This window comes from Macrobrachium rosenbergii, chromosome 5, assembly GCF_040412425.1.
Source record: "Macrobrachium rosenbergii isolate ZJJX-2024 chromosome 5, ASM4041242v1, whole genome shotgun sequence".
In the NCBI taxonomy this organism is placed as follows: Eukaryota; Metazoa; Arthropoda; class Malacostraca; order Decapoda; family Palaemonidae; genus Macrobrachium; species Macrobrachium rosenbergii.
This window is the reverse complement of record NC_089745.1, coordinates 57,107,831-57,133,124: the sequence shown is the minus strand read 5'-3', so window position 1 is coordinate 57,133,124 and position 25,294 is coordinate 57,107,831. Positions and strand designations below refer to the sequence as shown.

The 25,294-nt window shown below is 42.9% G+C and overlaps 1 protein-coding gene across 5 annotated transcripts in view; it reads left to right on the top strand.

The window, feature by feature from the left end:
• Nucleotides 1–25,294, top strand: part of LOC136838823 (uncharacterized) — a 185,043-nt gene that overhangs the window by 12,970 nt on the left and 146,779 nt on the right. For 3 of the 5 annotated variants that reach the window (XM_067104443.1, XM_067104442.1, XM_067104446.1), the window contains exons 2-4: nucleotides 10,143–10,679; nucleotides 22,801–22,938; nucleotides 23,334–23,600. In XM_067104443.1, coding sequence (XP_066960544.1) covers nucleotides 10,143–10,679; nucleotides 22,801–22,938; nucleotides 23,334–23,600 — 942 coding nt within the window. The remainder of the gene's footprint in view (nucleotides 1–10,142; nucleotides 10,680–22,800; nucleotides 22,939–23,333; nucleotides 23,601–25,294) is intronic. The other 2 variants (XM_067104445.1, XM_067104444.1) reach the window with 1 other exon arrangement.

Sequence of the window (25,294 nt, the reverse complement as noted above, 5' to 3'; positions counted from 1 at the left end):
GGGAATGGGTACTAACCACCTGGCCCATCTGCGTGTGCCGTAAGTTTTTGAATTTCTGTCGGTCCCTTTCGGAGAATACAGCTATATATATATCTGCCAGGTAAGTATGAACAAACTTTATTTTATCATAAAAATATCATATTTGCCAGCATGTTCAATGCAGCAGTGCATTAGAAATACCCCTATTATACAAAGGTAATTTGAAGAAAACTATTTTGATGAAAAAACACATGTTCATATGTGGAACAAGCCTTCAGTCTTAACATTAGGATAAATATTCTGGTGCCAGCTGGAAACCGGTTTAAAAACAATAAAAAATCATATATGTAAGGAATCTGTGGCATCTGTCACCTGATATGCAGACGAGGTGGAAGCGGGTCAGAGATCCAGCTGGAACCTCGAGACACATTCAGTCTTTCTTCAACTGCCATGGAGAGTGGACGTTCGCTTTTGCTCTCCTTTCCCCAAGCCAGTTTTTGTCCTAAGTCTACTGGTTGTGTTGTGTTTTTGGGTGTCTGTGTGTGTTTTGTGGTGTCTTCATGCTTTCCACTAATCAACCTAATGTAATGCGTCCCTTTTGAAAGTATATTAATCTAACCTGCGAGCTTCGCCAGTGTAGATTCCACCTTACTGCTTCTCGTACCTGCTATTGTTGAAGGGAATGTTTTCTTGAAGTATTAATATCTCTCAGAAAGGCGTAATAAAGATGAGTTCTGTAATTTCCTTACTTTTAATAGTGAAATATTACTTATAAGAACTGAGTACAAATTAACATGTTACAGTTGTGTAAACGAAATCACTCGTGTAAAAATAGTTCAACTCAGTCTATTTGGGGAGCACGAAAGCAAGGGGAGACGGAGCACGAAAGCAAGGGGAGACGTACTCTCCCTGGTGGATGTTTTCTCGAATCTGCTTCTCCTCAGCTACCCTCCTGCCTTTCGAACCCCTGGATTTCTTGTTATCAGCAGTCTCCACCTCCTTCCAGTCCTATTGGAAAGATTTATCTGCAAGGCCTCCCCTCAAATAGTTGATTGGGAAGGACTTTTGGGGGGCATTGTTCAATTCTCTCCTTAGAGGACTTGATTGGAAATGATCTTAGGAGAGGGTGTGGAAGACCCCTCCCAAGAATGTTTGATTGGGGAGTGTTGAAGTACATCACTGTCCAGCCCCCAATTTCCTGGAATTTCCATGAAAACGCCTCCTATTGAAGGCGGGGTTATAGACCTGGCTGGCGCTTGCTTTTTGGTGGTGCCGACTCATGGCTTAATTAAGCTAGATTGTGAGGCCACAGTTTCCAAATTTTACGATCGGTTTTATGGCCCTGGGCGCGATGTACTCGCTCACTGTTTTGAGTTTGTGGAAGAAGTTTTCTACTTCAGTCAGCACATCTTAGTTCTCGGCAACAACACAACCTAGGCGTTATCATTGTTTTCTCTGCCTCTCCGTTATTCTCTACATTTCTCTCTCTCTTTCTCTCTATTTTTTCTACTGTTTACATTTCTCTCTCTCTCTCTCTCTCTCTCTCTCTCTCTCTCTCTCTCTCTCTCTCTCTCTCTCTCTCTCTCTAATATCCCTAACACCACTTAACACTAAGAAGCCCTGTGTGCGCCAACGCATGTGTCTTGGTAAAGTAAGTAAGTATAGCTTAGTTTTACCAGACCACTGAGCTGATTAACAGCTCTCCTAGGGCTGGCCCGAAGGATTAGGCTTATTTTATGTGGCTAAGAACCAATTGGTTACTTAGCAACGGGACCTACAGCTTATTGTGGAATCCGAACCACATTATTGCGAGAAATGAATTTCTATCACCAGAAATAAATTCCTCTAACTCTTCATCAGCCGCCCGGGGAATTGAACTCCGGCCCATCGAGTGACAGTCCGCAGCTCTTGGTGCTCAAGGGCTTCCATGTTCCTGCATCCTGGCTTCTTTAGAGATAGACCCCCATTCTTCTTGCAGTAGTGTCCTAATTTTTGTAATATCACCAGTCTATGCCCGGAATGCCGTTCCTGGCCTGTTGTACAGTGGAGGAAGTTCTACAAGAAGAGGGAACACAAAAAAGGAAGTTGGTGAGCCATCTTGGGAGGGATTTCCTCCTCCTCAAATGGATGCTTCTGCCCCACCCCCCCTTCTTCCAGACCTATTCCATCTACTTCATCGTCCACTGATGCCTTTTCTCCTACCTTTTCTTCCATTGATTTGTCCTTGGAAGCATCAGGAGTTGGTCAAGGTGATTTTATGTATCATGCTGGCCCGGCTCTCTTTGGAGGGGATACAGTATTTCCCCTCCAGGGAGAGAAGAGACAGCGCCATCTTGTTTCAGATTCTGATGCGCAAAAGATGTCTCTTTGGGCTTCCTTAGGAGCCTACCCGGGGTACCCTCTCTGGATGGCATGCTGTCGTATTTCGTCTCTTCATGTTTACCAGTGTCGGCTGCCCTGGGAGCTCCCCCCCCCCTTCCTGGCCTACACGTCATTGGTTCTCGTGTGATGCCACCTAATGGGATGCCTTCATCACTAGCTATGCACCATCCTGGGTTGTCTTTACCCACAGCAATTCCATCAGCTCTGGGTCAGACTCCTGCTCCCGTGACGTTACTCCCTGCGTCGTCTCACCGTGACGACAGTATCCGTGATGTCATCTTCTGCAGCTGGCGATCCTTCAGAGGCGTTTGTTCAGACTGTGGTGGACAGATTGGACTCTGTCTTTTGAGAGAGGTATGGCAGTCCTTACTCTGTCTTTCAAGAGAGGTATGGTAGCCTTTCTGTCAAGAAAAGGTGTATGCTTCCATCTTCTTCTTCGTAGTCTTTGTCATCTTTGTCTCCCCCCACTCATGCTTGAGTTAGACGGTGGAGGATTGAAGACTTTGTTGCTTTGCTGTCAGAGAAGCCAAGGACTGTTTCTTCAGCTTCTTCCCACAGATGTGTGTCTCCAATTTGTGTACGTGTACCTAGTTGCGTCCTTGTTCCTGTAGATGGTGTTTATCGCTCTGCAACCCCTCAGAAGTTGGGTTCAGTCATTCATTCTTCTCGTCGTTCCATGCAAGTTCAGTGGAAAGATGATACTGCTCCGATTAAGAAGTCGAAAGTGGTGGACTCCCCCTGTTAGAAGTCCAGTTGTTCTGAGGCCTACAAGATGTTCTCCTTCAAGGATTAGGGTTTTCTCCCCTGATCGTTGCCGCCCACGGATGTTTTCTTAGCCACATCTGTGATGATGGGAACGGATGTTTACCTTACCATGGACTACTTCTAGGACCGTCCATGGATCTGATAGTGGCCATGGTTCTCCGGCTCCCAAGAGGCTGAAACATTCCGTATCTCGTTCACCTAGGAGAACCCATATACGTCGTTCACCTTTGTGAGTCCGTGGACGTGACTCACCAAGGCCTAGGTTTTGTGCTTTGGTTTCTCGTTCTCCTGAAAGGGATCACGTACATCGTTCGTCTTCACGCATCCGTGTACTTGACTCTTCTGGTCTAAGAGCTGATGCACAGCCATGTTCCTACGTTCGTGGGAGTGACTTGTCGGCAAGGGGTAGCCTATGTAAGTCAAGTGGTTGGGATCCCTCTCTTCCATCTACCTCAGGGCGTTAGCCTTATGTGCGTGAAGCAGAGGACAGGAAGAGTCAAGAGTTTCTTGCTTCCTACAGGGATTATTGATCTCACTCGTGAGTTCAGCAGTCTTTCTGAGAGATCTGAGGCTCCTTCTTCAATGACTCCTACGGGCATACAAGTTTTACGTGGACCGAAGAAGGATGTAAGAACTTCTTTTGAGTTACCTTGTTCCGAGCTTGCAACTTCAAACTTACAGCATGTGAATTCTTTGGTTTCGGGACAGGATAATTCTCTGCGTTCCAACAGATCTTTCAAGCTTCTTCCCCCTCCTCTGATTCGTCATAGAAAGTGTTACTCAGCAAGTCACGTACCTCTGTTGAGTAGACAGCTCAACTCTGATGTCATTCACTTGAAGCTTGGGTTAATACTAGACCAGGTTAGGGCTGATGGTCCTTCTTTAACCTTTCAGGAAGCATCTACCTTGGAGTCGACTGCTTCTTCTGCCTTTCAGACTGTCTCATGGCTAGATTTATGGTCTTCAGCAGCAGCTAGGATTTCTTCATCCTGTTCTGCGAGAGTTTCGTTTGAAAGTCCATCTTTCATCAAGTTACTACAATCTGGTGCTAAAGCCGTAACATACCTAGGCCAGTTGAATGCTAATTTATGGGCTAATTTCATACTGATGAGAAGGGATGCAGCCCTCTCTAAAGTAGCTAAATCAGTTAATGAGGACTCTTTGCTATCCTTGTGGAATGTAGATCTCCTAGGATCCCAGCTTCTCCTGCCTATGGAACAACTGGAAGCTGCAATCGTCAGATGTCAGGCCGACACTAATGATCATCTTGTCCAACAGGCAGTGGCTAAGTCTTCATCTCAGTCTCGCCCTTCTGATTCAAGACAGAGTAGGCAGTCTCCTCCCAGGAAGTCTGGAAGACCTGCGGCTTCAACTAAGGTTTCCCAACCGACTCCAGCACCAAGGAAACAGCCTCATCAACGTACCTTTCAATCTTGTCCTTCGAAACCAGGGAGGGGGAGTAGGGGCAAAGACAGGGGAGGACGTTGATAGGTAGGGCGCTCTCCCCACCCGTTGCCACGGGGAGGGGGGGATGCCTGGCCAGCCACTGGGCTATGTGGCAGGTGCACAGAGTGGAACCGTGGGTAGTAGATGTCCTTTGGGTAGGGTATCTACTTCCCTTTGACTTCCCTCCTCCTCTCTCTGATCGACCTCTCCTACACCTGACTTACACCCAAGGCTCTCCGAAGCACTTAGCACTCCGAGAGGAAGTGAGGAAGATGATGGACAAAGGGCAGTGGAAAAGGTAGTTCATTGATCTCCGGGGTTCTACAGTTTAGCTTTCCTGGTACCAAAAGCCATTGGCAATTGGTAACCAGTGACAGATCTCAACATCGTCAGGAAGACAAAGTTCAGAATGGGGACCCTCAGACAATCTTAGCAGCCATAGGGGACACCGACTTCATGTTGACTGTAGACTTGAAGGATACCTACTTTCAGATTCCTATCCACCCTTCGTCCAGGAAGTTCCTCCACTTCAGTCTTGGGGAGCAAGTACTCCAGTTCAAGGTCCTTTGCTTCAGACTGACAACAGCTCCACAAGTGTTCACAAGGCTTTACCCTAGTGTCGACATGGGCTCATGCTCAGGGTATTCACCTGTTGAGATATCTCGACGATTGGTTGGCCTTAGCAAGTTCCCGGGAAATGCTGATTCGGGACAGGGACTGTCTTCTCCAGTTTTGCAGCAAACTAGGTATCATGATAAATCTGGATAAGTCCAATCTTCTTCCCAGCCAGAGGACTCTGTACCTGGGAATGGTGACAGACACAGCCTCGTTGAAAGTTTCCCTTTTGGACCAGAGGATAGAGAGGTTCAGGCCAGTAGCTTGCTCCTTCCTTTCAAAGGAGCAACCAGCTCACCAGTGGCAATAGTTTTGGGCCTCTTGACTTCTCTGGGGAAGCTGGTCCCTCAGGGGCGTCTTCATATTCAGTCCCTGCAGTGGAGACTCAAGGAGTTTTGGTCCCCAGCAGGAGAGACCCCTCAACTCCAGGCCCTCTGTTGGCAGAGGTAAGAGGTGACCTCCTATGGTGGATGGACGACCAGAACTTGATGTGGGAGTTTCTCTTCATTTGCCCCCTCTGGATCGTCTCCTGTTCTTGGACGCATCCTCCGAAGGTTGGGGTGCTCAACTGGAAGAGCTCCTGACTTCGGGGTGTGGAGCTCTCAGGACAAGCAGCTCCACATCAATGTGTTGGAGTTGAAAACTGCTTTCCTGGGTCTCAGGAGTTTTGGGAGAGAGTAGTAGCTCACTCTGTCGTTCTGATGTTGGACAACACTACGGTGGTAGCACGTGAACAACGGGGCTGGTGCCAAGCCAGCTTCATTCGCTGACGGTTAAATTGCACCAGTGGGCAATTGACAACTTGGTGGAGCTCATGGCCTGGTACATTTCGGGCAAGAGGAATGTAGTGGCTGACAAGCTAAGTTGTCAAGGACAAGTTCTAGGTATGGAGTGGTCACATCATCAGGACATAGCGGATAGGCTGTTTCACTTGTGGGGACAACCCATGTTAGACCTCTTTGCTACACAGTTCAGCAGAAAGCTAGAGGCCTAATGTTTGGTGGTCCCGGATCCGTTCGCTGTGGCAGAGGACTCCCTTCAACATCCTTGGGACAACCTGGAAGCTTACGCCTTCCCTCCATTCTGCCTGATCTATCATGTCCTGAACAGAGTGATGAGTTCCAAGAATCTCGGGATGACCCAAGTAGCTCCTTTGTGGCCCCAAGCAGAGTGCTTCCCAGGTCTTCTGTCTCTGCTCTTAGCAGTGCTGAGAGAGATTTCCCCTTGGCGCGATCTTCTCTGCCAACCTCATGTAGAGAGGTACCACCAATTGGTATTGTCTCCCTGTCTCTTTATGGCTGGAGGTTATCCAGTATCTCTTACGAGTGAGAGGTTTTTCTTGCAGAGTGGCAATTCAGATGTCCGACTACCTCAGGAGATCTTCATCGGCCGTGTATCAAAGCAAGTGGGCCATCTACTGTGATTGGTGTTGTTGACGGGGTTTCTCTCCACTCGGAACTTATGGTCAACAGATAGCAGACTTCCTAATCTATCTCAGAACAGAGAAATGCCTTTCTGTTTCTGCTGTCAAGGGCTACAGGGCTGTTTTAGGATTAGTTCTCCATCAGAAAGATGTGGACATCTCTTCATCCTGGGAAATCTCTATGTTTTTCAAGAGCTTTGAGCATTCACGTTCTCATTGGGAACTCAAGCCTCCTACATGGGACCTAACTCTGGTGCTAGGTAGTCTTCCTCAAGCTCCATTCAAGCCAGTGCATCAATCATCAGACAGGGATCTGACTTTGAAAACAGTATTTCTCCTGGCCTTGGCTTCCTCAAAGAGAGTTGGTGAGCTCCATGGTCTAGATTATGATGTTAAGCACACCAGGGGTTGGGGGTCTGTGGCTTTCGAATTTGTCCCGGAATTCGTGTTTTTAAGACTCTCAGTTCACGATGACAGGTTTGCCTTGTTTTCCATGCCTCCTCTTAGGGACGTAGTCAACAGCAATCCTCAGAAGTTACTGCTTTGCCCTGTCAGAGCACTGCGTTGCTATCTGAAATGGACTCATCTCCTAAGACCTAGGTGCCGTAGACTTTTTGTTAGCACAGGCCGAGCTAATAAAGAAGTGTCCAAAAATACTGTTTTGTTTTGGCTGCATGAGGTAATTAGGCGAGCCTATGCCTCATCGTCAAGTTCTGTCTCCAATACTGTGCATGCTAAGGCACATGACATCTCGGGCATTTACAGAGAACTTGTCTGTTCAAAGGATTTTGAATGCAGGTTCTCCGCTTCATCAGACCACTTTCACTTCTACCTGAAGGACATTGCCCACAGGTCCTTGGACACTTTTTCCTTAGTTCCTGTGGTGGCTGCTCAACAAATTGTGTAGCTCATTGAGCGTCCCTGGCAGGACCATTTGTATCTTGCCTAAGGTGATAGTGTGGAAGAGAGAATGAATGAGGTGACTGGTCTCTTTTCTTTCCCTTTTTCCTTTCTTCTCTACCTACGGGCAGTTTTGAAGAAAAAGACACATCATATTCTGGAACTGGCTGGATGCAGGCGAGTGTTGCAGCCATACTGTTACAGCATTTTTATGTTCTGCACAACACACAAATTTGCTTCTCAGTAGCCTGTACTTCTCTCTGCAGCAAGGGGAGTGAGAAGTGGTAACAAACCCGTTATGTGTGGCTGACATGGTTTGTTGCTTGAACAGTTATAGTTCTCATTGACTTTCATATATGCAATGAATCTAACATGCTGCATTGTATTTTTAACTTAGTGGACTGAGTGTTAGGTACCCACTTATCCAACAACTCAGGGGCTTAGGTCTTCTTCCTTACAACTCTAATTTCTAGGAAGAGTGATCAGGTGTGCCAAACCTCCAGTCAGTTCAGGATTCTCATCCCTCCCTCCAAGTGTGAGTCTATCCCAATGTTAAGACCAAAGGTTTGTTCCATGTATGAAATGAGAAATTTTTAATTAATTTCTATTTTTCATAGCAAAAAACCTGAGGTCTTAACATAGACTGCCCACCTCTAGCCACCCCTCTTATGTCTTATCCTTGGTTGGAAAAAAGCCTGAATGCATCATGAGGTCCAGCTGGGTCTCTAACCCACTTCCACCTCATCTGCATATTAGATGCCAGATGCCACAGATTCCTTGCATACATGGTTTTTAATTGTTTTTAAACTGGTTTCCAGCTGGTGCCAGAAGATATATCCTAATGTTAAGACATCAGGTTTGTTAGCTATGAAAAATACAAATTAATTAAAAATTTGTCATTTTATGTAGGTTGTGAACCAAAAATGTTCAGCTGCCTTATTCCTTCATTCTATAGCATAAGTTATGATAACACTGGTAAATTAGAATGTGATCTTGGCATCTCCCCTTCTGGCCCCATGTTCATTGAATGGAATATCTAGACTTTTCACAAGGGAAAGGCCTGGTTTCTGCTCTTTTTAGCACACCGAGTTCAGAGTTACTCCTAAACTCATTTAGGCAAAAAGGCCTGGTGTCTGCTTTTTTTAGCACACCGAGTTCAGAGTTACTCCTAAACTCATTTAGGCAGACTTCAGTTTTAGGTATAGAAGGCTTTATAAAGACTGATATTGGCTTTCTTCCTCTGGGTACCTAGATGCTTTCTCCTCAGGTTTACTTACGGTGGCTGCTCAGCTGTTTTGTAGTTTTCCAAGTTCTCTTCTGACAAAGTGCATGGTTGGGCTCAGGGTGGTGTAGAGACACCTTGGAATCAGGGTCTCTCCCTGTCTTTTGTGCCCTTTTCAGCTGTTGTACAGCCCAGTTCATGTTTGTGTTGCACTGGCAGTATAGGAGATTACAGGAGTTGCACCTTCCCTGCTCATACACATGAGTGGGAATCTAACAATTATGGTCAAGTATCTGGCTGCCCCTTCAGTCTTTCACAGGATGTGACAGGTGTTCAGAACCTTGCATGTTCTTCAAACTTTGGGAACAGTGTCAGTTAATTCTGTGAGACAATTCTCCCACATAAATAGTAATTTTTGTATAAAAGGCAATAGTATGAGTTCTTGTAGGAACAAATGGTCGTTTTTTAAAATTATTTTTATTTTTCCTAACTAGAGCCTTGTATCTTAAAACCATTTCAAGCAACTCCACAAAGTCCATGTTTGCTGAAAGATAAGGGATCAATTAAGGATTAGCGAGTGGTCAGTACATACTGCCACTGTCCTGTCTGCCACCAATTTACCACCTTCTTACCATGCTTCAACGACCATTTCCAGCCAGCACCATGAATACTATATAAATGGTGATGGTTTATATACCTCTTAAAGATATAAATGGTATCTTTCATATTTTATATTTTCTCTTGATATACAAACCTTAAGTATTTCGTCATAATCTCACCTCTAACCAATCCCACATTTGTCCCTGCTACTGGAAAAAAAAAGTGATGCTGACAGTTGGTGTCACATTTGTCTAGAGTTACAAAAGGAAAAAGGGACACCATGATTGGCATCACTGTCCATGTCACATTTACACTTGCTGCCCAACATCACATTTTCTTCGACAATGGACACATACAGTATAATGCCCTTTTGTCCCAGTTATTTAAAGAAAAAGATAAACTGACAGTTGAGTAAATGGGTTGGCCCCCCACCCCTCACCCATTGACACTAGTTAACTAACTTGTTACCACAGATAATGGTCAAACCAATATTCGATGTGAAAGACTTGTTACCACAGATAATGGTCAAACCATTATTCGATGTGAAAGAGTTTAGGCTACATATCTAGATAAACAGCAAATTATCCAGAATTTTAAAATTTTTCCAGACTATGTTTTTCATTTGTTGGGTGCAGTTTTTTGCCTGTAGTAAAACTGCACTGAATAAACTAAACTAGCTGCCCAGTTACTAAACAAACTAAAATTTATGTTTTATGGTTTCACCAAATAAACATTAATGTCATGAAGAATACTTTTGGTAGTTTCAGTAAATCATAAACTTGAGTGTTAATTACTTTGCTCTCCTTACAGGATGTTTCAATTGCAGTAGCAGCTGGGATACTCACCAAGTATGATCCAGCATCTCAACGATATGAATGTGCGGTGTGTTCAAAGATTGGTTTTGGTGATGTCATGCCTCATATGGCAAGTCCACAACATAAGAATTCTGCTGCTTGGGAAATCATACATGCAAAGACCCCAAATGAGGCAATGTTGAGTTTCCTTCCTGAAACTGTCAGAGAGGCAAAGATTAATGATGACATTGAGGCAGTTGACAGGAATGTCTTTTCATACCAATGTAAAATATGTATTGGCAAAAGGCCTTTCAATGGGTTAACTCCACTTGAGTCACACTTGTGTGGCATAGATCATCATAAAAACAAAAGTAAAAGAGCAATGAATATTAGCATGAAACTGAAGTATGATTCATCTCCAGTACCAAATTATTCATCCACACCCAAAAATCATCAGGTTTCAAATCCTGAATCTGTGTCTGCAGGCTATGTACATGAAGGAGGTGCAAAATCAAAACACAATCCATCCTGGCCACCAAAAACATTACCAGATGTAAGCATAAACTGTGTAGTCATTTTTTATATTAAGTATTTCTTTGTTAAGATGTTGAATAGGTACTCTTAAAATGTCTGCTATTCACCAATCATATGAGACAAGGTAAGTAAGAGAATTTTTTTCTTTTTCAAGTTTTAGGAGACTATTAATGAAAATACATGTTTGTTCTCGGGATACATGTTGGTGTTGTCATTTTGATCTTGCAGCTAGTGTGTAACTGCGACATCAGTTAAATGTTTTGTAATGTGTTTCTTGTTTTTTTTTTATAAGTAATTTGGTCTACTGACTGTGAAGTTTTGGGTGATATTAAGGCCTATGGAGTCTCTAAGTCTTGTAAACTTTATCATAAGGCATATTATTATTATTTTATTATTATTATTTAAGTGTAAGGCATCAAATTGCAGTATTTTGAGTATCAGATTTTAAAAGTAAATTTCCATATTGAGTGCTTCATGTTGGTCATTCTCAGGTTGATGGTCTGCAAACAACTTTTTTATATGAAATGCCTATCTAAAGGTGAATGGAACCAAAATTTGCTAAGCTGCAAGTGCTACCTATGCTAGTCTCAGTATACATTAATATCCCCATTAGTGGAGCTATTGGTAGGGACTCTGTTTTTCTGAGAGAATGACAGAGTGATGTAGGATGGAAACAGACCTTTCTAGCAAAACAGATTTGAAGTAAAAAGGATTGAAAAAACACAGCATCAGTCAAGGAAAAGCAAAATCATTTTCAAAGACTTAATGATTGCTGAAAATGGGATGTAGACAAACTTACATTTTGAAAGTTCTACAAGAATAGGGTTGTCAAGGTGAAGGTGACTGATTGATATCAGGGTAATACAGTAATACTGAGAACAGTCAACAACAACCTACATTCAGGTAAATTCTATGGGCAGACCTTGTATTTTCCAAATGCTGTGTCTACATGGAATGGTGTAGCATTAGCTGGAAATAGTCCAGTTAAAAGAAGTTCTTTGTTCTCTAAGGTGAGCATCCAGTCAGTAGAAGCAGCCCTGATATTCACCTCTTCATAAATGGAACTCTTGCCTTAGTTGTTGTTTTGGTAAAAAAATACAGTATTCAGTACTCTCCATCTTGCAACACACACACTGTATGGATAAATTTAGTAAAGAGATTATGTTGTTATGTACTGTATTGTAGTTGTGCTATGTACTTATTGTGAAAGCTAAAATGATGAATGAAGTGGTTTTGCAAGGTTGCTTTAAGCTTCAGTTCTTCTGCCTATTTTGGTGTTACTGTACCTGTATAGACTTTGGGAAGTTATAAACTTTGTCATTAATGCTTGTTTGTGATGAGAGACATTTCCTTCTTGTTACTGGATTAGGGTTTGTTTTTTTTGTCTGCTGCTGATAGTTGTTTCTTGGAAAATGTTGCAAAGAACTCTGCCATGTGTATGTGATTATTTCATATGCATATTTTTTTTGCACATACAGCACTTACAAGACTATTTTCCTTCTGTGTAAGATTATTTTCCTTCTGTGTTATTTTTCATTCTACCAGAAGTTTGCTTCAAAAGTCCCTGACAATTGTACTCTTGAAAAACACACTCAGAGGCAGTTTGGCAGCTTGAGAAAGAATCTGAGTCATTGCACATAACATTGTTTACATGACTTGACTCTGTGTCATCCAAGTGATTTTGGGCGTATCAGCGTCAAATGATCATATGTTTACCGTACAGGACTAATCTCTTTGAGTATCATGTTGAGCTTGTTTCTTAGCATGTTGAACCATTTCCTGAGAAATCTGGAGTAATTCAGTGTGTTGTGAATCTGTCGGTGAATTCTGAGCAATTGTATTTTACTTCTTGAAGTGCATAAATGGATCAGGATTGTACAGTATTTAAGTGTTTAAAGTGTTCCAAACATCTGTATGTATCTTTCAAAGGGGGTTGGTTTGGGGGATTGTTGACAACTTCACCTATTCACCTGAATTGGACATGGATTAGGGCAAATACCAAATGTTCTTAGTAATTATTTTTATCTTTATTTGTTTTTTCTAAGTTACTTCAGTTCTTTTATATTCTATGTTAAATACAGGGTATCCAATCACAATAGGGTCCAAAACAAGCGTTGAATGAGTTACTTGGGGATATACTGTAGGTTAAGGTGACCCTGATTTTTTACATGAAAAATACATTTTACTATATGATATTTTAATTTATGATAAGCCATCACAGGAACCAGGCATGTACACAGAGCTGTCTTTATTGGTAATTTTTTCTTGACATTTCATTCAGCTATAATTGCTACTTCTGTGCATAGTTGGATTAATAATCAATCGCTAATTTCTTTGATATTCTTTGTATTGTTTCTGGAAGAAAATACTTTCTTTGGATAAGGCCAGAATATACTTGAAACAAAGAGCATCCTTAATTCCAGATCATTCAGGCAACTGTCCTTTTGTCAAGCACACACATTGTCAGGCAGGCATTCACTCATTTGGGTATAACACTGGGATAACAAACACCCTTCTGAAGGTGCTAATAGAAGACTAAAAACAAACTTTTGATGGCGTAGCCACTGTGCATCCTCAAAGGAGTTACTCTCAAGGTCCCCCCAGGTCTCCATAAGACAGACCAACCAATCTCAAGTTGCTGGCACAATGATAGAATATAAAGGACTCAAGACAAGAGGGCTCTATCTCTTTGTCTACAACAGCTACCTCAGTTCTCCGTTCATCCTTCATACACTGATGTGACACCAGTGCGTATGTTGGCGATTTGCCCCATTACGGGCAGTCCCCGGTTATCGGCGGGCTCAGTTATCTGCAATCTGGTTTCTTGGTTCTTGTCTAGCGATGAAGACCGGCAATATCTGGTGCCAATTTCCACTTATCGGTGCTGATACATACCTAACAGAGGCGCCGATAACCAAAAATTGACTATTTTCGGCGCTTATCTGCGCCGACAAGTGCCTTGATTCGCCGAAAAAGCGCCGAAAATCGTCAATTTTCGGTTATTGGTGACTTTCACTTATTGTCATGCCGTTGGAACAGAACCCCCCCCCCAATAACCAGGGACTGCCTGTACTCACTTATTCCTTGCAGAATTAACAAGCACCATGACTTTGCTTCCAGATTATTTTCACTGAGATTGTATTTCAGTCACCATGGAAGAATACAACTCAGAAGCATAGCTTTGCTTCCAGATTATTTTCACTGAGATTGTATTTCAGTCACCATGGAAGAATACAACTCAGAAGCATAGGTTTAAGTCCCAGTGAGAAGTTTTAATTCTTTAAAATTTTTAACTGGTAGTGTTACATTCAATAAAGTTGGGAGCCAGTGGGTCTCCCACAAGGTGAGAAGTTAGGATTGGATCAGTAGGTTACACTATAGCATCTTGTTGGTTCGTTCCTGTCTAACAAAGCATTGTTTAACAATAATGCAATTATATTAGACATTGTGGTTATTGAAACTGATCAGCCAGTGACTTTTAACATTGAACGATAGTTTTGGCTGCCCAAAAACATTGATCATGAGTGCTTAACTTCTCACTTATGAAGTGTAGCCATGATAGTTTTCAATCGTGCTTGACTTCCGAGCCTTGGCATTTAGTAAAAGCTGGTTTGTTCATACACAAATACCTGTACAAACCTTTGGTCTTTTCATAGGATTTGTTTGCAGAGTGAGCTGGAACAGCCATTTAACTTTCAGACAAGGTCATTAATTACCGACAGTAGGGGGAAACCCCACCCACTTGTCAGTCTGCACTCCTCTTTGCTTTTGGCCACCGTCACGTGAAGACCTCTCTGCACTTCTCTGCCCGAATGCCGTTTGCTTTCTCTTGTTTTGTTTTTTGTTAATATATTTTTATGTGGACGCTATTTATGATATAACTGCATACCAACCCCTGAATCACTTTAGCCTTTTGAAGAGGAAAACGCTGGGTTAGGCACTGTCCAGGGAAGAATAGACTGTGTATTTGGTTTCTCCTCTTTTTGAGGTTGATCCTCATTTATTATCATTTATTATTGTATATCACACCATGACATGAGTATAATAAATAATCTAGCCCGACTTCTTTTTTCAGGTGTTGTGGAGGCCGAGGGCCTTAGGAGTTATGTGCCTCTCTAGGCCTTTCGGGAGAGCCAAGTGTCTTTCGAACTTAATGATCACTCTTAGGCTCAAGGACTTGCTGGTATCTGCTCTGACCATGCGTGGGACAGGCCACGGTGTCTGCTAGCTGTAGGATTGCTCCTACTTCCTTGGTAACCCCTCATGCAGTATCGGGATTGACTTCCCAGGTACTGTCGTGTACATCATCCCTGAGTGGTGTCCTCCTCTACACTTTGTCGCTGAAGGCACACTTGGCGAATTCAAGAGAAGGTAGTTGATGTTGTCTTCATTTTTTATTTTCGTTGTCAAGTGTGCTGCACCTTCTCCCCCTTCTTCTTCCAAGCTAACAAGCAGAGGAAGAGGAAGGTTGCCTCGTGCTCCTGTTGCCTTGCTCCCAGGTGCAATGGCCACCCGGGGTTCTCCGAAACCTTGGTGCTGTATACCGGTACTTACCTCAGTAACCTGCTTATGTGGACCACCGGTACTGGCCCTGGTACCGGTAGACCGGTACCATGCCTGGTCTCTTGCTAGTGGTACTGTGGTACCTCTGCTCCTGTTGCCAAGTGCATGGGTGCAACTTCTATCCTGCTGGGTAGTGTGATATGACTGCCTTGGTGCAATCTGTTCATGCAGGTGCCCCTGATAGGGAAATTCCACTTACTGTACTCTCAGAATTCCAGGAGGAAATTATGAGCCGTATCAAGGATGTCCTTGCCACTGAGAGTCAGTATATCAGAGACGCTTAACAATATTCGTAAGAGGAAGTTAGGTCAGTCCTGGATACTGAATTAGATGTAATGTGTAAAAAATTTCTCAGCTTTTAAATGAGAGTATAGAGAGGCTGCACAGTCTGCCTGGGCAGAGATTGGTTCTTTCACCAAAAAACTTACGTCATGGGAACAGGGTAATAAAAATCCCAAGCCCTGAAAGAAGTTGAATGGGTTGTCTAACTCCTGTTGAAATCAGAATGAGTATAAATACAGTAGATAACTTACTCATCCCCAGTGTTCTAACAGGTAACAATACTACAGTCAGTTTGGACTATAAAACTTCAAATCAAAATGTAGTACGGGTACCAATATCCGCCCCTGATGATACTGATAACCCTTGGCATAACATCTCAGTGTGTATCCTTTTACTGGGTGAAAAATACCAGCTTAATAAAAGGAAAACTATGGCTGAAGTGAACTTGTAGAATTTCAGGGCAGAGCAGCTTTTCCTAATGCTGAATGGCGCTTGGTCCCTCCTTCAGTAGGAATTCAGAAACCACCAAAGATGGTCATCCTGCCTATGAATATAGCAGAAAAAGCTATGGAAGCAACATTTTTCCAGTTTAATGGAAAATATAGCTCCACAAAAATTTTAGAGAGCCAATACCCTCTCCAGGTGGCTCCTGCCTTTTGTCCTTTCACTTTTAAAAAAACAATCAGTCATGTGAAGGCAGATTTTCAGAATTGTGTGGTGACGGGGAAGCGAGAGTAAATGGCAGAAATAAAGCAATTTGTCTCTGCCATCCAAGTATCTGATAATTTTACAAAGGAATGGGCAACAGTTGTTCTTCCTATTTAGAGGAAAAAAAGCTCCCCTTTGATGTGGCTACCCAGCAATTCGGGACCCCTATGAGTAAAATCTCAGTTGGGACAGCTATGCTAGAAGTAGCTATTAGAAGGCCTCCAGAGTCTTTGAGAACAATGTTCGCTGCTGTAGCCAAAACTTTTATGCAGACCCTATGGGGAGCACTCTATGATTTTCTGGAGTGTCGCACTAAGGTTCGAAAGGAAGCATTGGTGGGTTCCAACATGTCATCCCCTTGTAACCTCCCTATTACGTTCTTTCCCCTTCTGTAGGGACCTTTTTGAAGAGTTGATTGTTGCTCAACTTATGGCATGACCTCAACAACAGAACTGTACAATATATGCTCTTCTTGGAAAAGGGAACCTTGGAAACAATACACTCGAGACTTTCCTCTAAACCAAAGAAGCCTCCAGTCACTCGTAAAGGATCCCTTCAATAACAAAAGAGGAGACAACAGCAGCAGCACCCCTTTCAAAATGGACATAGATGCTCCTACTGGGGAAAAGGGAACTCGACTCCTGGACTGCCTATTAAAGGCAAGTGAAGAGGGAGCCCAGTAGGACTTGCATGGGTGGGGTCATCATCTTCAGCATCACATTCAGTGGAAGTCTTCCTCTTGTGACACAGTATTATCTTCAATGGGCTAGGGTGGAATTGGTCTCACCCTCCCCTCTCTAAAGGGGTTTTCCAAATTCCAGACCCCTCCTTGGAATGATATGTGTAAAAGGCTCTCTTAAAGGGAGGTATAGAGAAAGATGTGTTTGTTTACCACCAAGTATGTCTTCAGTGTCCCCAAGAAGGGTTCCTCTGAGTGAAGGGTGATCCTCAACTTGTCAGGTGTGAACAAACAAATACTGTAAACACATTGTTTGCCATAATTTCCGGATGACTACTTTTACCAAGTACATTTGCTCATTCCACAAGGGGCCTGGACCATCTCTATAGATCTGAAAGACACACTGGCACATTCCTATTGCCATTCTCTTCCTCCTCTCCTGGGGTTTCGGATAGGGAAAGAAACACATTCGAAGCCATGTCTTTTGGGTTAAACGTTGCCCCAAGAAGTTTTTAAAAATTAGCAGCAGTAGTCATCTGGGAACTCAAGAAGGAATTCAACTGGTGGCCTAACCTAGATGACTGGTTAATCTGGGGAGCCACTAAAGAAGAGTGTGTATAAAATCTGACCGTGGCAGTCAACAGACTCCAGTCAAAATGTTTCCTCATAAATTGGAGCAAATCCCGCCTTACATCCAGCAGACATTTTCTGTGGCTGGGATTTTCTTGGGATATTCTTTGCAGCCAGCTGTCTCTTCCCACCAGTACTCAAACCAGAATAAGGAAGGTCCTGAAAAGGTTCCTTGCACAGCCCAGTTTTTCCAGACGACAGTTGGAACTAATTCTGGGTCTTTAACAGTTTGTGTCTGTGGTAGATCCAATCCTCGAACTGCAACTGAAGGATATAAACAAAGTCGGGCTCTCACATGCAAGAAGAGGCTTCATGATCGCCTTCATCTGAGGAGTCAGAGAGTTGGAAAGATACTCCATCTGTGAGCCTGGAAGGGTTCTCTGGCCAAACAGGTTGAGGAAAGATACTCCATCTGTGGGCCTGGAAGGGTTCTCTGGCCAAACAGGTTGAGGAAAGATACTCCATATGCGGGCCTGGAAGGGTTCTCTGGCCAAACAGGTTGAGGAAAGATACTCCATCTGTGGGCCTGGAACGGTTCTCTGGCCAAACAGGTTGACCTCACTGTGCCCATACAATTGGTAATACACACGGATGCCTCCTTGACAGGTTGGGAAGGCCATTGGGAGAACTGTCAGGTAACAAGTTGGCCACCTGTTCTGAGGAATTGCCATGTCAACTTCCTGGAGCTGATGGCTATCTTTCTGTCCCTTAGAAAATGAAACTATCAAAAGGGGCCCACATTTACTTGTTCTAGACAAGATGACTGCAGTGTCTTGCATCAAGAGGCTGGGCTTACACTCAGCCCCTCTCAGTGCAATAATGCTATCTATTCCATGGATGGCCTAAGCAAGGAAGTGGTACAGTGCTTGTCTGCAATTCACCTCACGGGGTCTCTCAATGTAATAGCAGGCTCTCTGTCAAGGAGCACAGCAGCCTCAACCAAGTGGATGTTGGACAAACACTCCTTTCAGTTAATTGACAACATACTTCCACATCCAGAAGTGGACCTATTGCCACTTGCGAGAACCATCAACTTCCAGTGTATGTGTCTCTGAACCTGGACAATCAGGCAATAGCAAGCGATGCATTCTTACAAGATTGGAACAAGTAGAGAACGATATACCTCTTTCTTCCATTGTCTCAGATTTTGAAGGTTTTGAACAAATTACTAGCTTTCAGCAGAACCAGTAGTCCAAAATTGGCTGAATAGCCATTGATTCCTTTTGCTTAAAAAACGGGTGAAGGTATTGATTCCATTACCGTCCACTGTTCTATCCTAGAGAGTAGGAGGGAAAGTCTTGCACACATCCTCCTGAGCTGAGACCTTCATGAGTGGATTTTCCAAGTCTAGTTTACCGTTGAGATTATTCACCCAACATGGCTAGGTACCTAGTGCAATAACTACAAATGTCATCTATCTGACAAAAGCAGTCTGTGTGGAAAATGTGGTTAGATTACCTCTACACTAAAAGCCTAGTTGAAATCTCTGTTGCAACAGTTCTACATCTTTCTTGTACAGGCAGTCCCCGGTTATCAGTGGGGTTCCATTCCAACGGCATGACGATAAGCGAGAATCACTGATAACCGAAAATTGGCTGGTATCGGCACTGATAACTGGAGATTGGCGCCTCTGTTAGGTATGTATCGGGGCCAGTAGCCGATAAGCGGAAATTGGCATATATTGGTGCTGGAAATAGCTAGATAAGTGCCGTAAAACCGGATCGCTGATAACTGTGGACTGCCTGTATATATATTATATGGTGCTTGTCTAACCATCGAGTTAACAGCCAGAAACATCCCAGACAAGAAGAATATTCTGGCAGATTAGGTCTGTCATGGGAGTCAGGCAGTGGGGATGGAGTGGTTCTTACAACCCCAAGTAGTGTAGAAGCTGTTCAGTCTATGGTGGTCCTGCATGACTGACCTTTTTGCAACCAAACTGAACAGAAAATTTTATGTCATGTTTCCCAGTCCTAGACCCATGAACAGTAATGGAGGGCACTTCCATCATCCTTGGGATAATCTGGATGTGTACACCTTTCCACCTTTCAGTCTTCTCTGCAGAATGATCAGCAGTTTTTGTCAGCCCCCGGTTGTTCAAATGACCCTTATCGGCCACACATTGAGTGTTAATGGATCTGCTGACACTCCTGGTCAAGATGCCAAGAAGTTACCCCCTGTGGCTCAGCCTTATGTGTCAACAACACATTTACAGGTATCACCAGCAGTTCAGTCTCTTTGCAAACATGAATCAAGGAAAGCGGGCAATCTCCTGTAATTGGTGTCCTAGACAAAGCTGCTCCCTATTTGGAGTAGCTGTTCTGTGGATCACAGATTTCCTCATCTTCCTTAACTGAGAGAAGCACCTCTTGGTTGCCACAATAAAATGTTATTGATGAGCCTTTTCTCAGGTTTTCAAACTGATGGGATATGGATCTTTCCACATCAGTATCATTATCCATGCTTATGAGAAACTTCGGCACTGTTCCAATCCATTGGACAAAAGTCTAACACTAAATACGGTCTTTTTCTTAGCTTTTTCCTCGGCAAAGAATTAGGAACTCCATGGCCTATCTTGTCTCGTTTGGCACTCGTAAGGGTGGGGATTCGTCTCATTCTCTTTTGTTCCAGTTTGTAGCTAAAATTTAGAACTTTTTGGTTCTGGACAAGAGGTTTTAAAGCTTCTTGATTCCTTCCCTCCAAGACTTTGTTGTTGGAGATCTGGATGAAACGCTGTTGTGCCTGGTCTGCAACCTTAAGTAGTATTTGAAAAGGACCCATTCCTTGAGGCTGGAGTGTAGGAGACTTTTCATTAGTACAGGTAGGCACAAGAAGAAGGTGTCTGGAGAACATCATTTCAATCTGGCTTTGTGAGTTTATCAAGCAAGCCTGTGGTTCCTTTCAGGGTGAGTCTGGCCTCCCTTGCCATTAAAGAGCACAAGTATTTAGGGGTGTGGGGCCTTCTCTTACCTTCAAGAAGAACTTTCTGGTGTTTCAGGTAATGAGGGCAGGCATCTGGCATAGCCAAACAACTTATACCTCATTCTACTTGAGGAATGTCACCCACAAGTTCCTGGACACATTTTCCTTTGGTGGTGGCTGCTCAACAACTTGTGCAGTTACTATGTCGCTACCAGGTACCCCACATCTCATCTGAGTAAATAAGCTTGCTCTGTCCTTGAAAAAAAGAGTGAATGAAGAATGAATGCTTATCCCTTCCTAAGTACATCCAGGCTACAATACATACTGGGATCAAATGAAAATATGGTAAGAACATGACAAGGACCTGTTCTAAATTGTTTAGAATGCATTGCTCTCTGCCCTTTCTCTTTTAACAAGTGGGAAGAAAAACATGGTCGAGCTTTTCTCTGAACCCATCATTTCTGGTTGCCAGAATAAAAGCAACCTACCAATTTGCCAATTCTCAAGGGAGATGTGATTCATCAAAATTGTTTTTTCTTACACGAGTTCCCTACTAATTTTTGGGGACCTCAGGCACAGGGCCCCAGCTCTTTCACTAGAAAGGCAGGAGGCTATAGGAATAATGATTTCCCTTGTTTGCATTTGCAACTGGGATCTCGGCATTTCCAGATGGAATTTAGCTCTCTTTCCTGGGACTACTCCTTCTTAAGGGGTAAATCTGCATGTATTTAAGGCAATTTTTCCATCCACATAGGAGCAAATAAATTTTTTAGACAGTTTTTCCTAGGCATTTCATGTAAGTTGAGTCTACTTCAGCTATCCCACTTTGTCCCTGCAGCTGAAGAAAAGAATGAAGTGGTGATTGTGAGGAGTGAGGGGTTGACCCCCTCCTCCCTGTCATATCCGCCATTTTAACTACCATGTTTACTAAGGTTTAAAGGCCAGTTATGCATATTAATTTTACTGAATGTAAAGAAAAACCAAAAAAGTATTACATTATGTATTGTATATTGTACTCTGCCTACCTGATGGGTGACGTCGATGTGCTTGAAGGGCAGTAGAAGGATGTTTAAGTAAAAGGAAGAGACTACAAAGATGATGTTGAAGGCTGAATTCCCTCTTTCCTTGGATTTATACACTGTGAGAACTAGTCCAGATTGCCCTGAACTCTGTTGCTCTTTTTTTTTTTTTATTAAAAAATCAACTTATGAAAAACAATGAGTATGCATTTCCTTCATTGCCTTGACACTGCGTTTAGATTTGGATCCATTTCCTTGAGAAGTACAAGAGCTTTATCAATGTATGCAAAGGCATTCTCCATCTTGATGGTGAAGCACCATGGTATGATTCTGATGCTTGCTTCACTTCATAATAGTGCTGCTGCTTGTGAAGTTCCATCAACTCCATGTTTGTCACTGGCTGTTTGTCTACCTCAAATAACGATGCAAAACTCTTCTCCTCATAGTCATTTCAGCTCACAGTGCAATATCACCAAGGCCATGGTGACATTAAGCAGTGATCTTTGTTCACATCCTCCTCAGCAAAGCCCTTGAAATCGTGACGAAAGTAAGGGCACAAATTACTTCCAGGCACCATTCAAACCAGGAGCCGAAGTTCAAATGGCACATATATTCAGGAATGCCTTGTAGATGTACCCCTTCCAAAAGTCACAGATTGTCAATTCTTCTTATATACTCAATGCACTTACAGCCTGTCTAGTGTTTGCCAAAGGTTATTAGCACTTGAAGATGGCAGCGATCTGGTCCATAGGTTGAAAGAGATGGTGTTGGGTGGTAAGGAAACAATAATAATGTTTGGGTGAAAATTGACAGGGTTTTGTGGCCAGGAGCAAAGTCCAGTATGTGAAGGATCTTAAAAGGGATGCACTTTTCCTTACAATATTTCTCCACTCCTGGTACAAAGTGATTGAAGAACCATTTCTCAAACTAATGACAGTCACCCAAACCTTGGGATTCGACATCCATAATCCTCATAATCCTTTACTGACATTACCATCATTGTTAGCGTGGAACTCTACAGTATCTACTCCCATGCTATTTGATAGTGGTGTGTATATTACTTTTTATAAGTCATAGCCTCACTTACAAGGTATATCTCTGTTTTTATGACCCATGTTATTCCTGAAAACTCTCAGACTAGTAAGCTGGTAATTCCAGTGGTTCATTTGACTCTAGAGGCCCTGACCATACTTGTAGGACTTATGCACATTCTCCCACCTAAGTAGCCACTTTGGCACCAGTAAAATGATGAATGATACTGTATTGTACAGTAAATGCAAGTTTAAAAAATAAAATTCATATTTTAATACAAACCCATCACTTTACAAATTTTTCAGAGCTGTCCCCCAGACCCCACTCTTAGTAATTCAAACAACACTTGGAATAATATTACTGCCATTGGAGGACACTTTAGAGCTGGATATGCAAATGCCAAGGCTGAAACTTATTCTTCTACTTCTGAGCATGTCTATAAAGTGAGCTAACACATGTTTAAGGGTATCATAATGTATTTTTTTTTATAGATTATAGCCTTACTGTACAACTTTTGTATATTTATTAAAAATTGCAAGCCAGAAATGTATAGAATGGTCTGTCCTAGGACATTTTTAAAGAAATTTATAGTGGTATTTGATTCAGTCATAGGCTCTGCTTAATAAGGAAAGGAAGACCACAATATGTACTTAGAACTGAGAAGGGGATTGTGGTTTACTATGGTAGGAGGATTTATTTTTATAAGGTTATAGTATGCTTCAGTTATAATTCACAGCAATTTAACATTAAAATTTATTATAATTTAGAGAGATTTAACAAAAAAATTTATTATAATTCACAGAGATTTAATATTAATGAAAGTGTATTTCTTCTCCAGTCATTACAACCCCCACCTGTCTGTAGAGGTAATCCAACAGGGGGACTAGTTCTGAGATCCTCACCAACTTCTTATAGCCAAGAAGAATGTTTTCCTCAAGAGGTTGTAGATGCACTGAAGTCCAACATAGTTATTGAAAAAGAAAAAACAGGCAGCTGGACATCTTACTTTTGCAGAGCATGCAATGTTCCTCTTACTGGTCTTAAACCTCTCATGCAGCATTTGGATAGTGTCAAGCATCAAAGAAAAGTGACTGGATCACAGTTGGTAAGAATAAATTAATGTCTAAAGCTTTAGCCTTAACAGTTGTGTGTTACTACACACTTACAAACCCTAATTTGTTAGTACAAAACCATTAATCATAAATAGCCTTATTCCGCTCAGAACACACCCAGATGCACCAACCTTAGAGTTTTAAAAGAAGACAACCCAACGTGCATGTGCCAGGTGACTTTTGTGCCACAAAGCTTGACTACTCTTTATACTGTGCATTTCAGTAGTGCATGGATATGCTGCCCCGACTTTTCAGGACCAGTGTGTGCTTTCTCAGGTTTTGCGTGACACATTCACAGTTAACTGTTTTCCATTGTTCATTCAATTTTGTTATCTTTTGTTCACTTTAGAGTACAGTTGACCCCCAGTATTTGCGGGGTTAGGCGTACCACAACTCCCTGCAAATAGCTAAAGTCCACGAATATTTGACACCCCTCAAAAAGTGCTTTTAACTACCTATTTTGATAGTTGTTCATATGCAGAACAGACCTGGGCCTTAACTTATGGATAAATCTTCTAGTGCCAGCTGGAAACCAGTAAAATAACAAGGAATTGGTGGCAATGAGGTAGGCCGATTGCCCTACTGTAGGTGGCAACCATCAAGTTCCTTTGTGCATGCATCGAAGGAATGATGCCTCAATTTCTTCTTTACCGCCCTCATAGAAGACATGCTTTCGCTTGTCTCTCCGAAGCCAGTGTTTTTTTACTTACTTTGTTTGTGCATGTGTTTGCTTGTGCTTTTGGGTGATTTTGTGTTTTTGTGTGCTGTGTGCTTTTGTGTGATCATGCATCCTCAAGAAACATCCCAGCCTCCAGTTTCTGCCAGGCCTTCCAAACGTCAGAGGATGTGCCCTGGCATTGATGGCTACCCTTGCTCCCATTTTTTGGCATCAGCTGAGACTAATCCCCATCCTACATGTAGCCGGTGTAGAGCTAATGATTGTAGTATCACTAATCCATGCCCTGAGTGTTGTTCTTGGCCTACTGAGCAGTGGAGGGTTTTTGCCATGAAGAGGCAGCATAAGAGGAAGTAGGAGGCTCCATCTTGGAAGGGGTTCCCTCCTTTGATGGGGGCATCACATGCTGATTCTTGTTCTGCCTCCTCTTTGCCACATCCTCCAGTTGCTATGTCTTCTTTGGAAGACTATACCCCTTCCCACTCTTCTGTAGCTTCGCCTATGGAAGTTTTGGGAAAGGGGTCAGGAGACTTCCCTACTAATGCTTCCTCTGCTCTTTTAGGGGGTTATATCTTCCCCCTTACTAGCGGATGCACCTCCATCTTGTTCTGCTCTTTCAGATTCCAGTGCACAGAAGATGGCTGGTCTTTGGTCTTCTCTAGGCTTATAAGGGTTATCAACCTTGGATGGCCTGTTGTCCCATACTTGAATTCACGCAGGCATGGGTCAGCTGCCTTGTCAGTCCCCATCCCAGTGGCTCCCCCTCTCCTGTGCCCAGTTCATCAGTTGTTTTGACTTCACAGCTGACTGCTCTGCTCTTATGCCAGCGTTCGTAGGAAGGATGATTTTGCTCCTGTTTAACCCTCTAACGCCGAGCCTTTATTTACAAAAGTGTCTGCCGTATGCCAGCGGCATTCGGGAGTTAGCGCCGAAGCAGAAAAAAAAGTTTTTTTCAAAAAATCACAGCACGCTTAGTTTTTAAGATTAAGAGTTCATTTTTGGCTCCTTTTT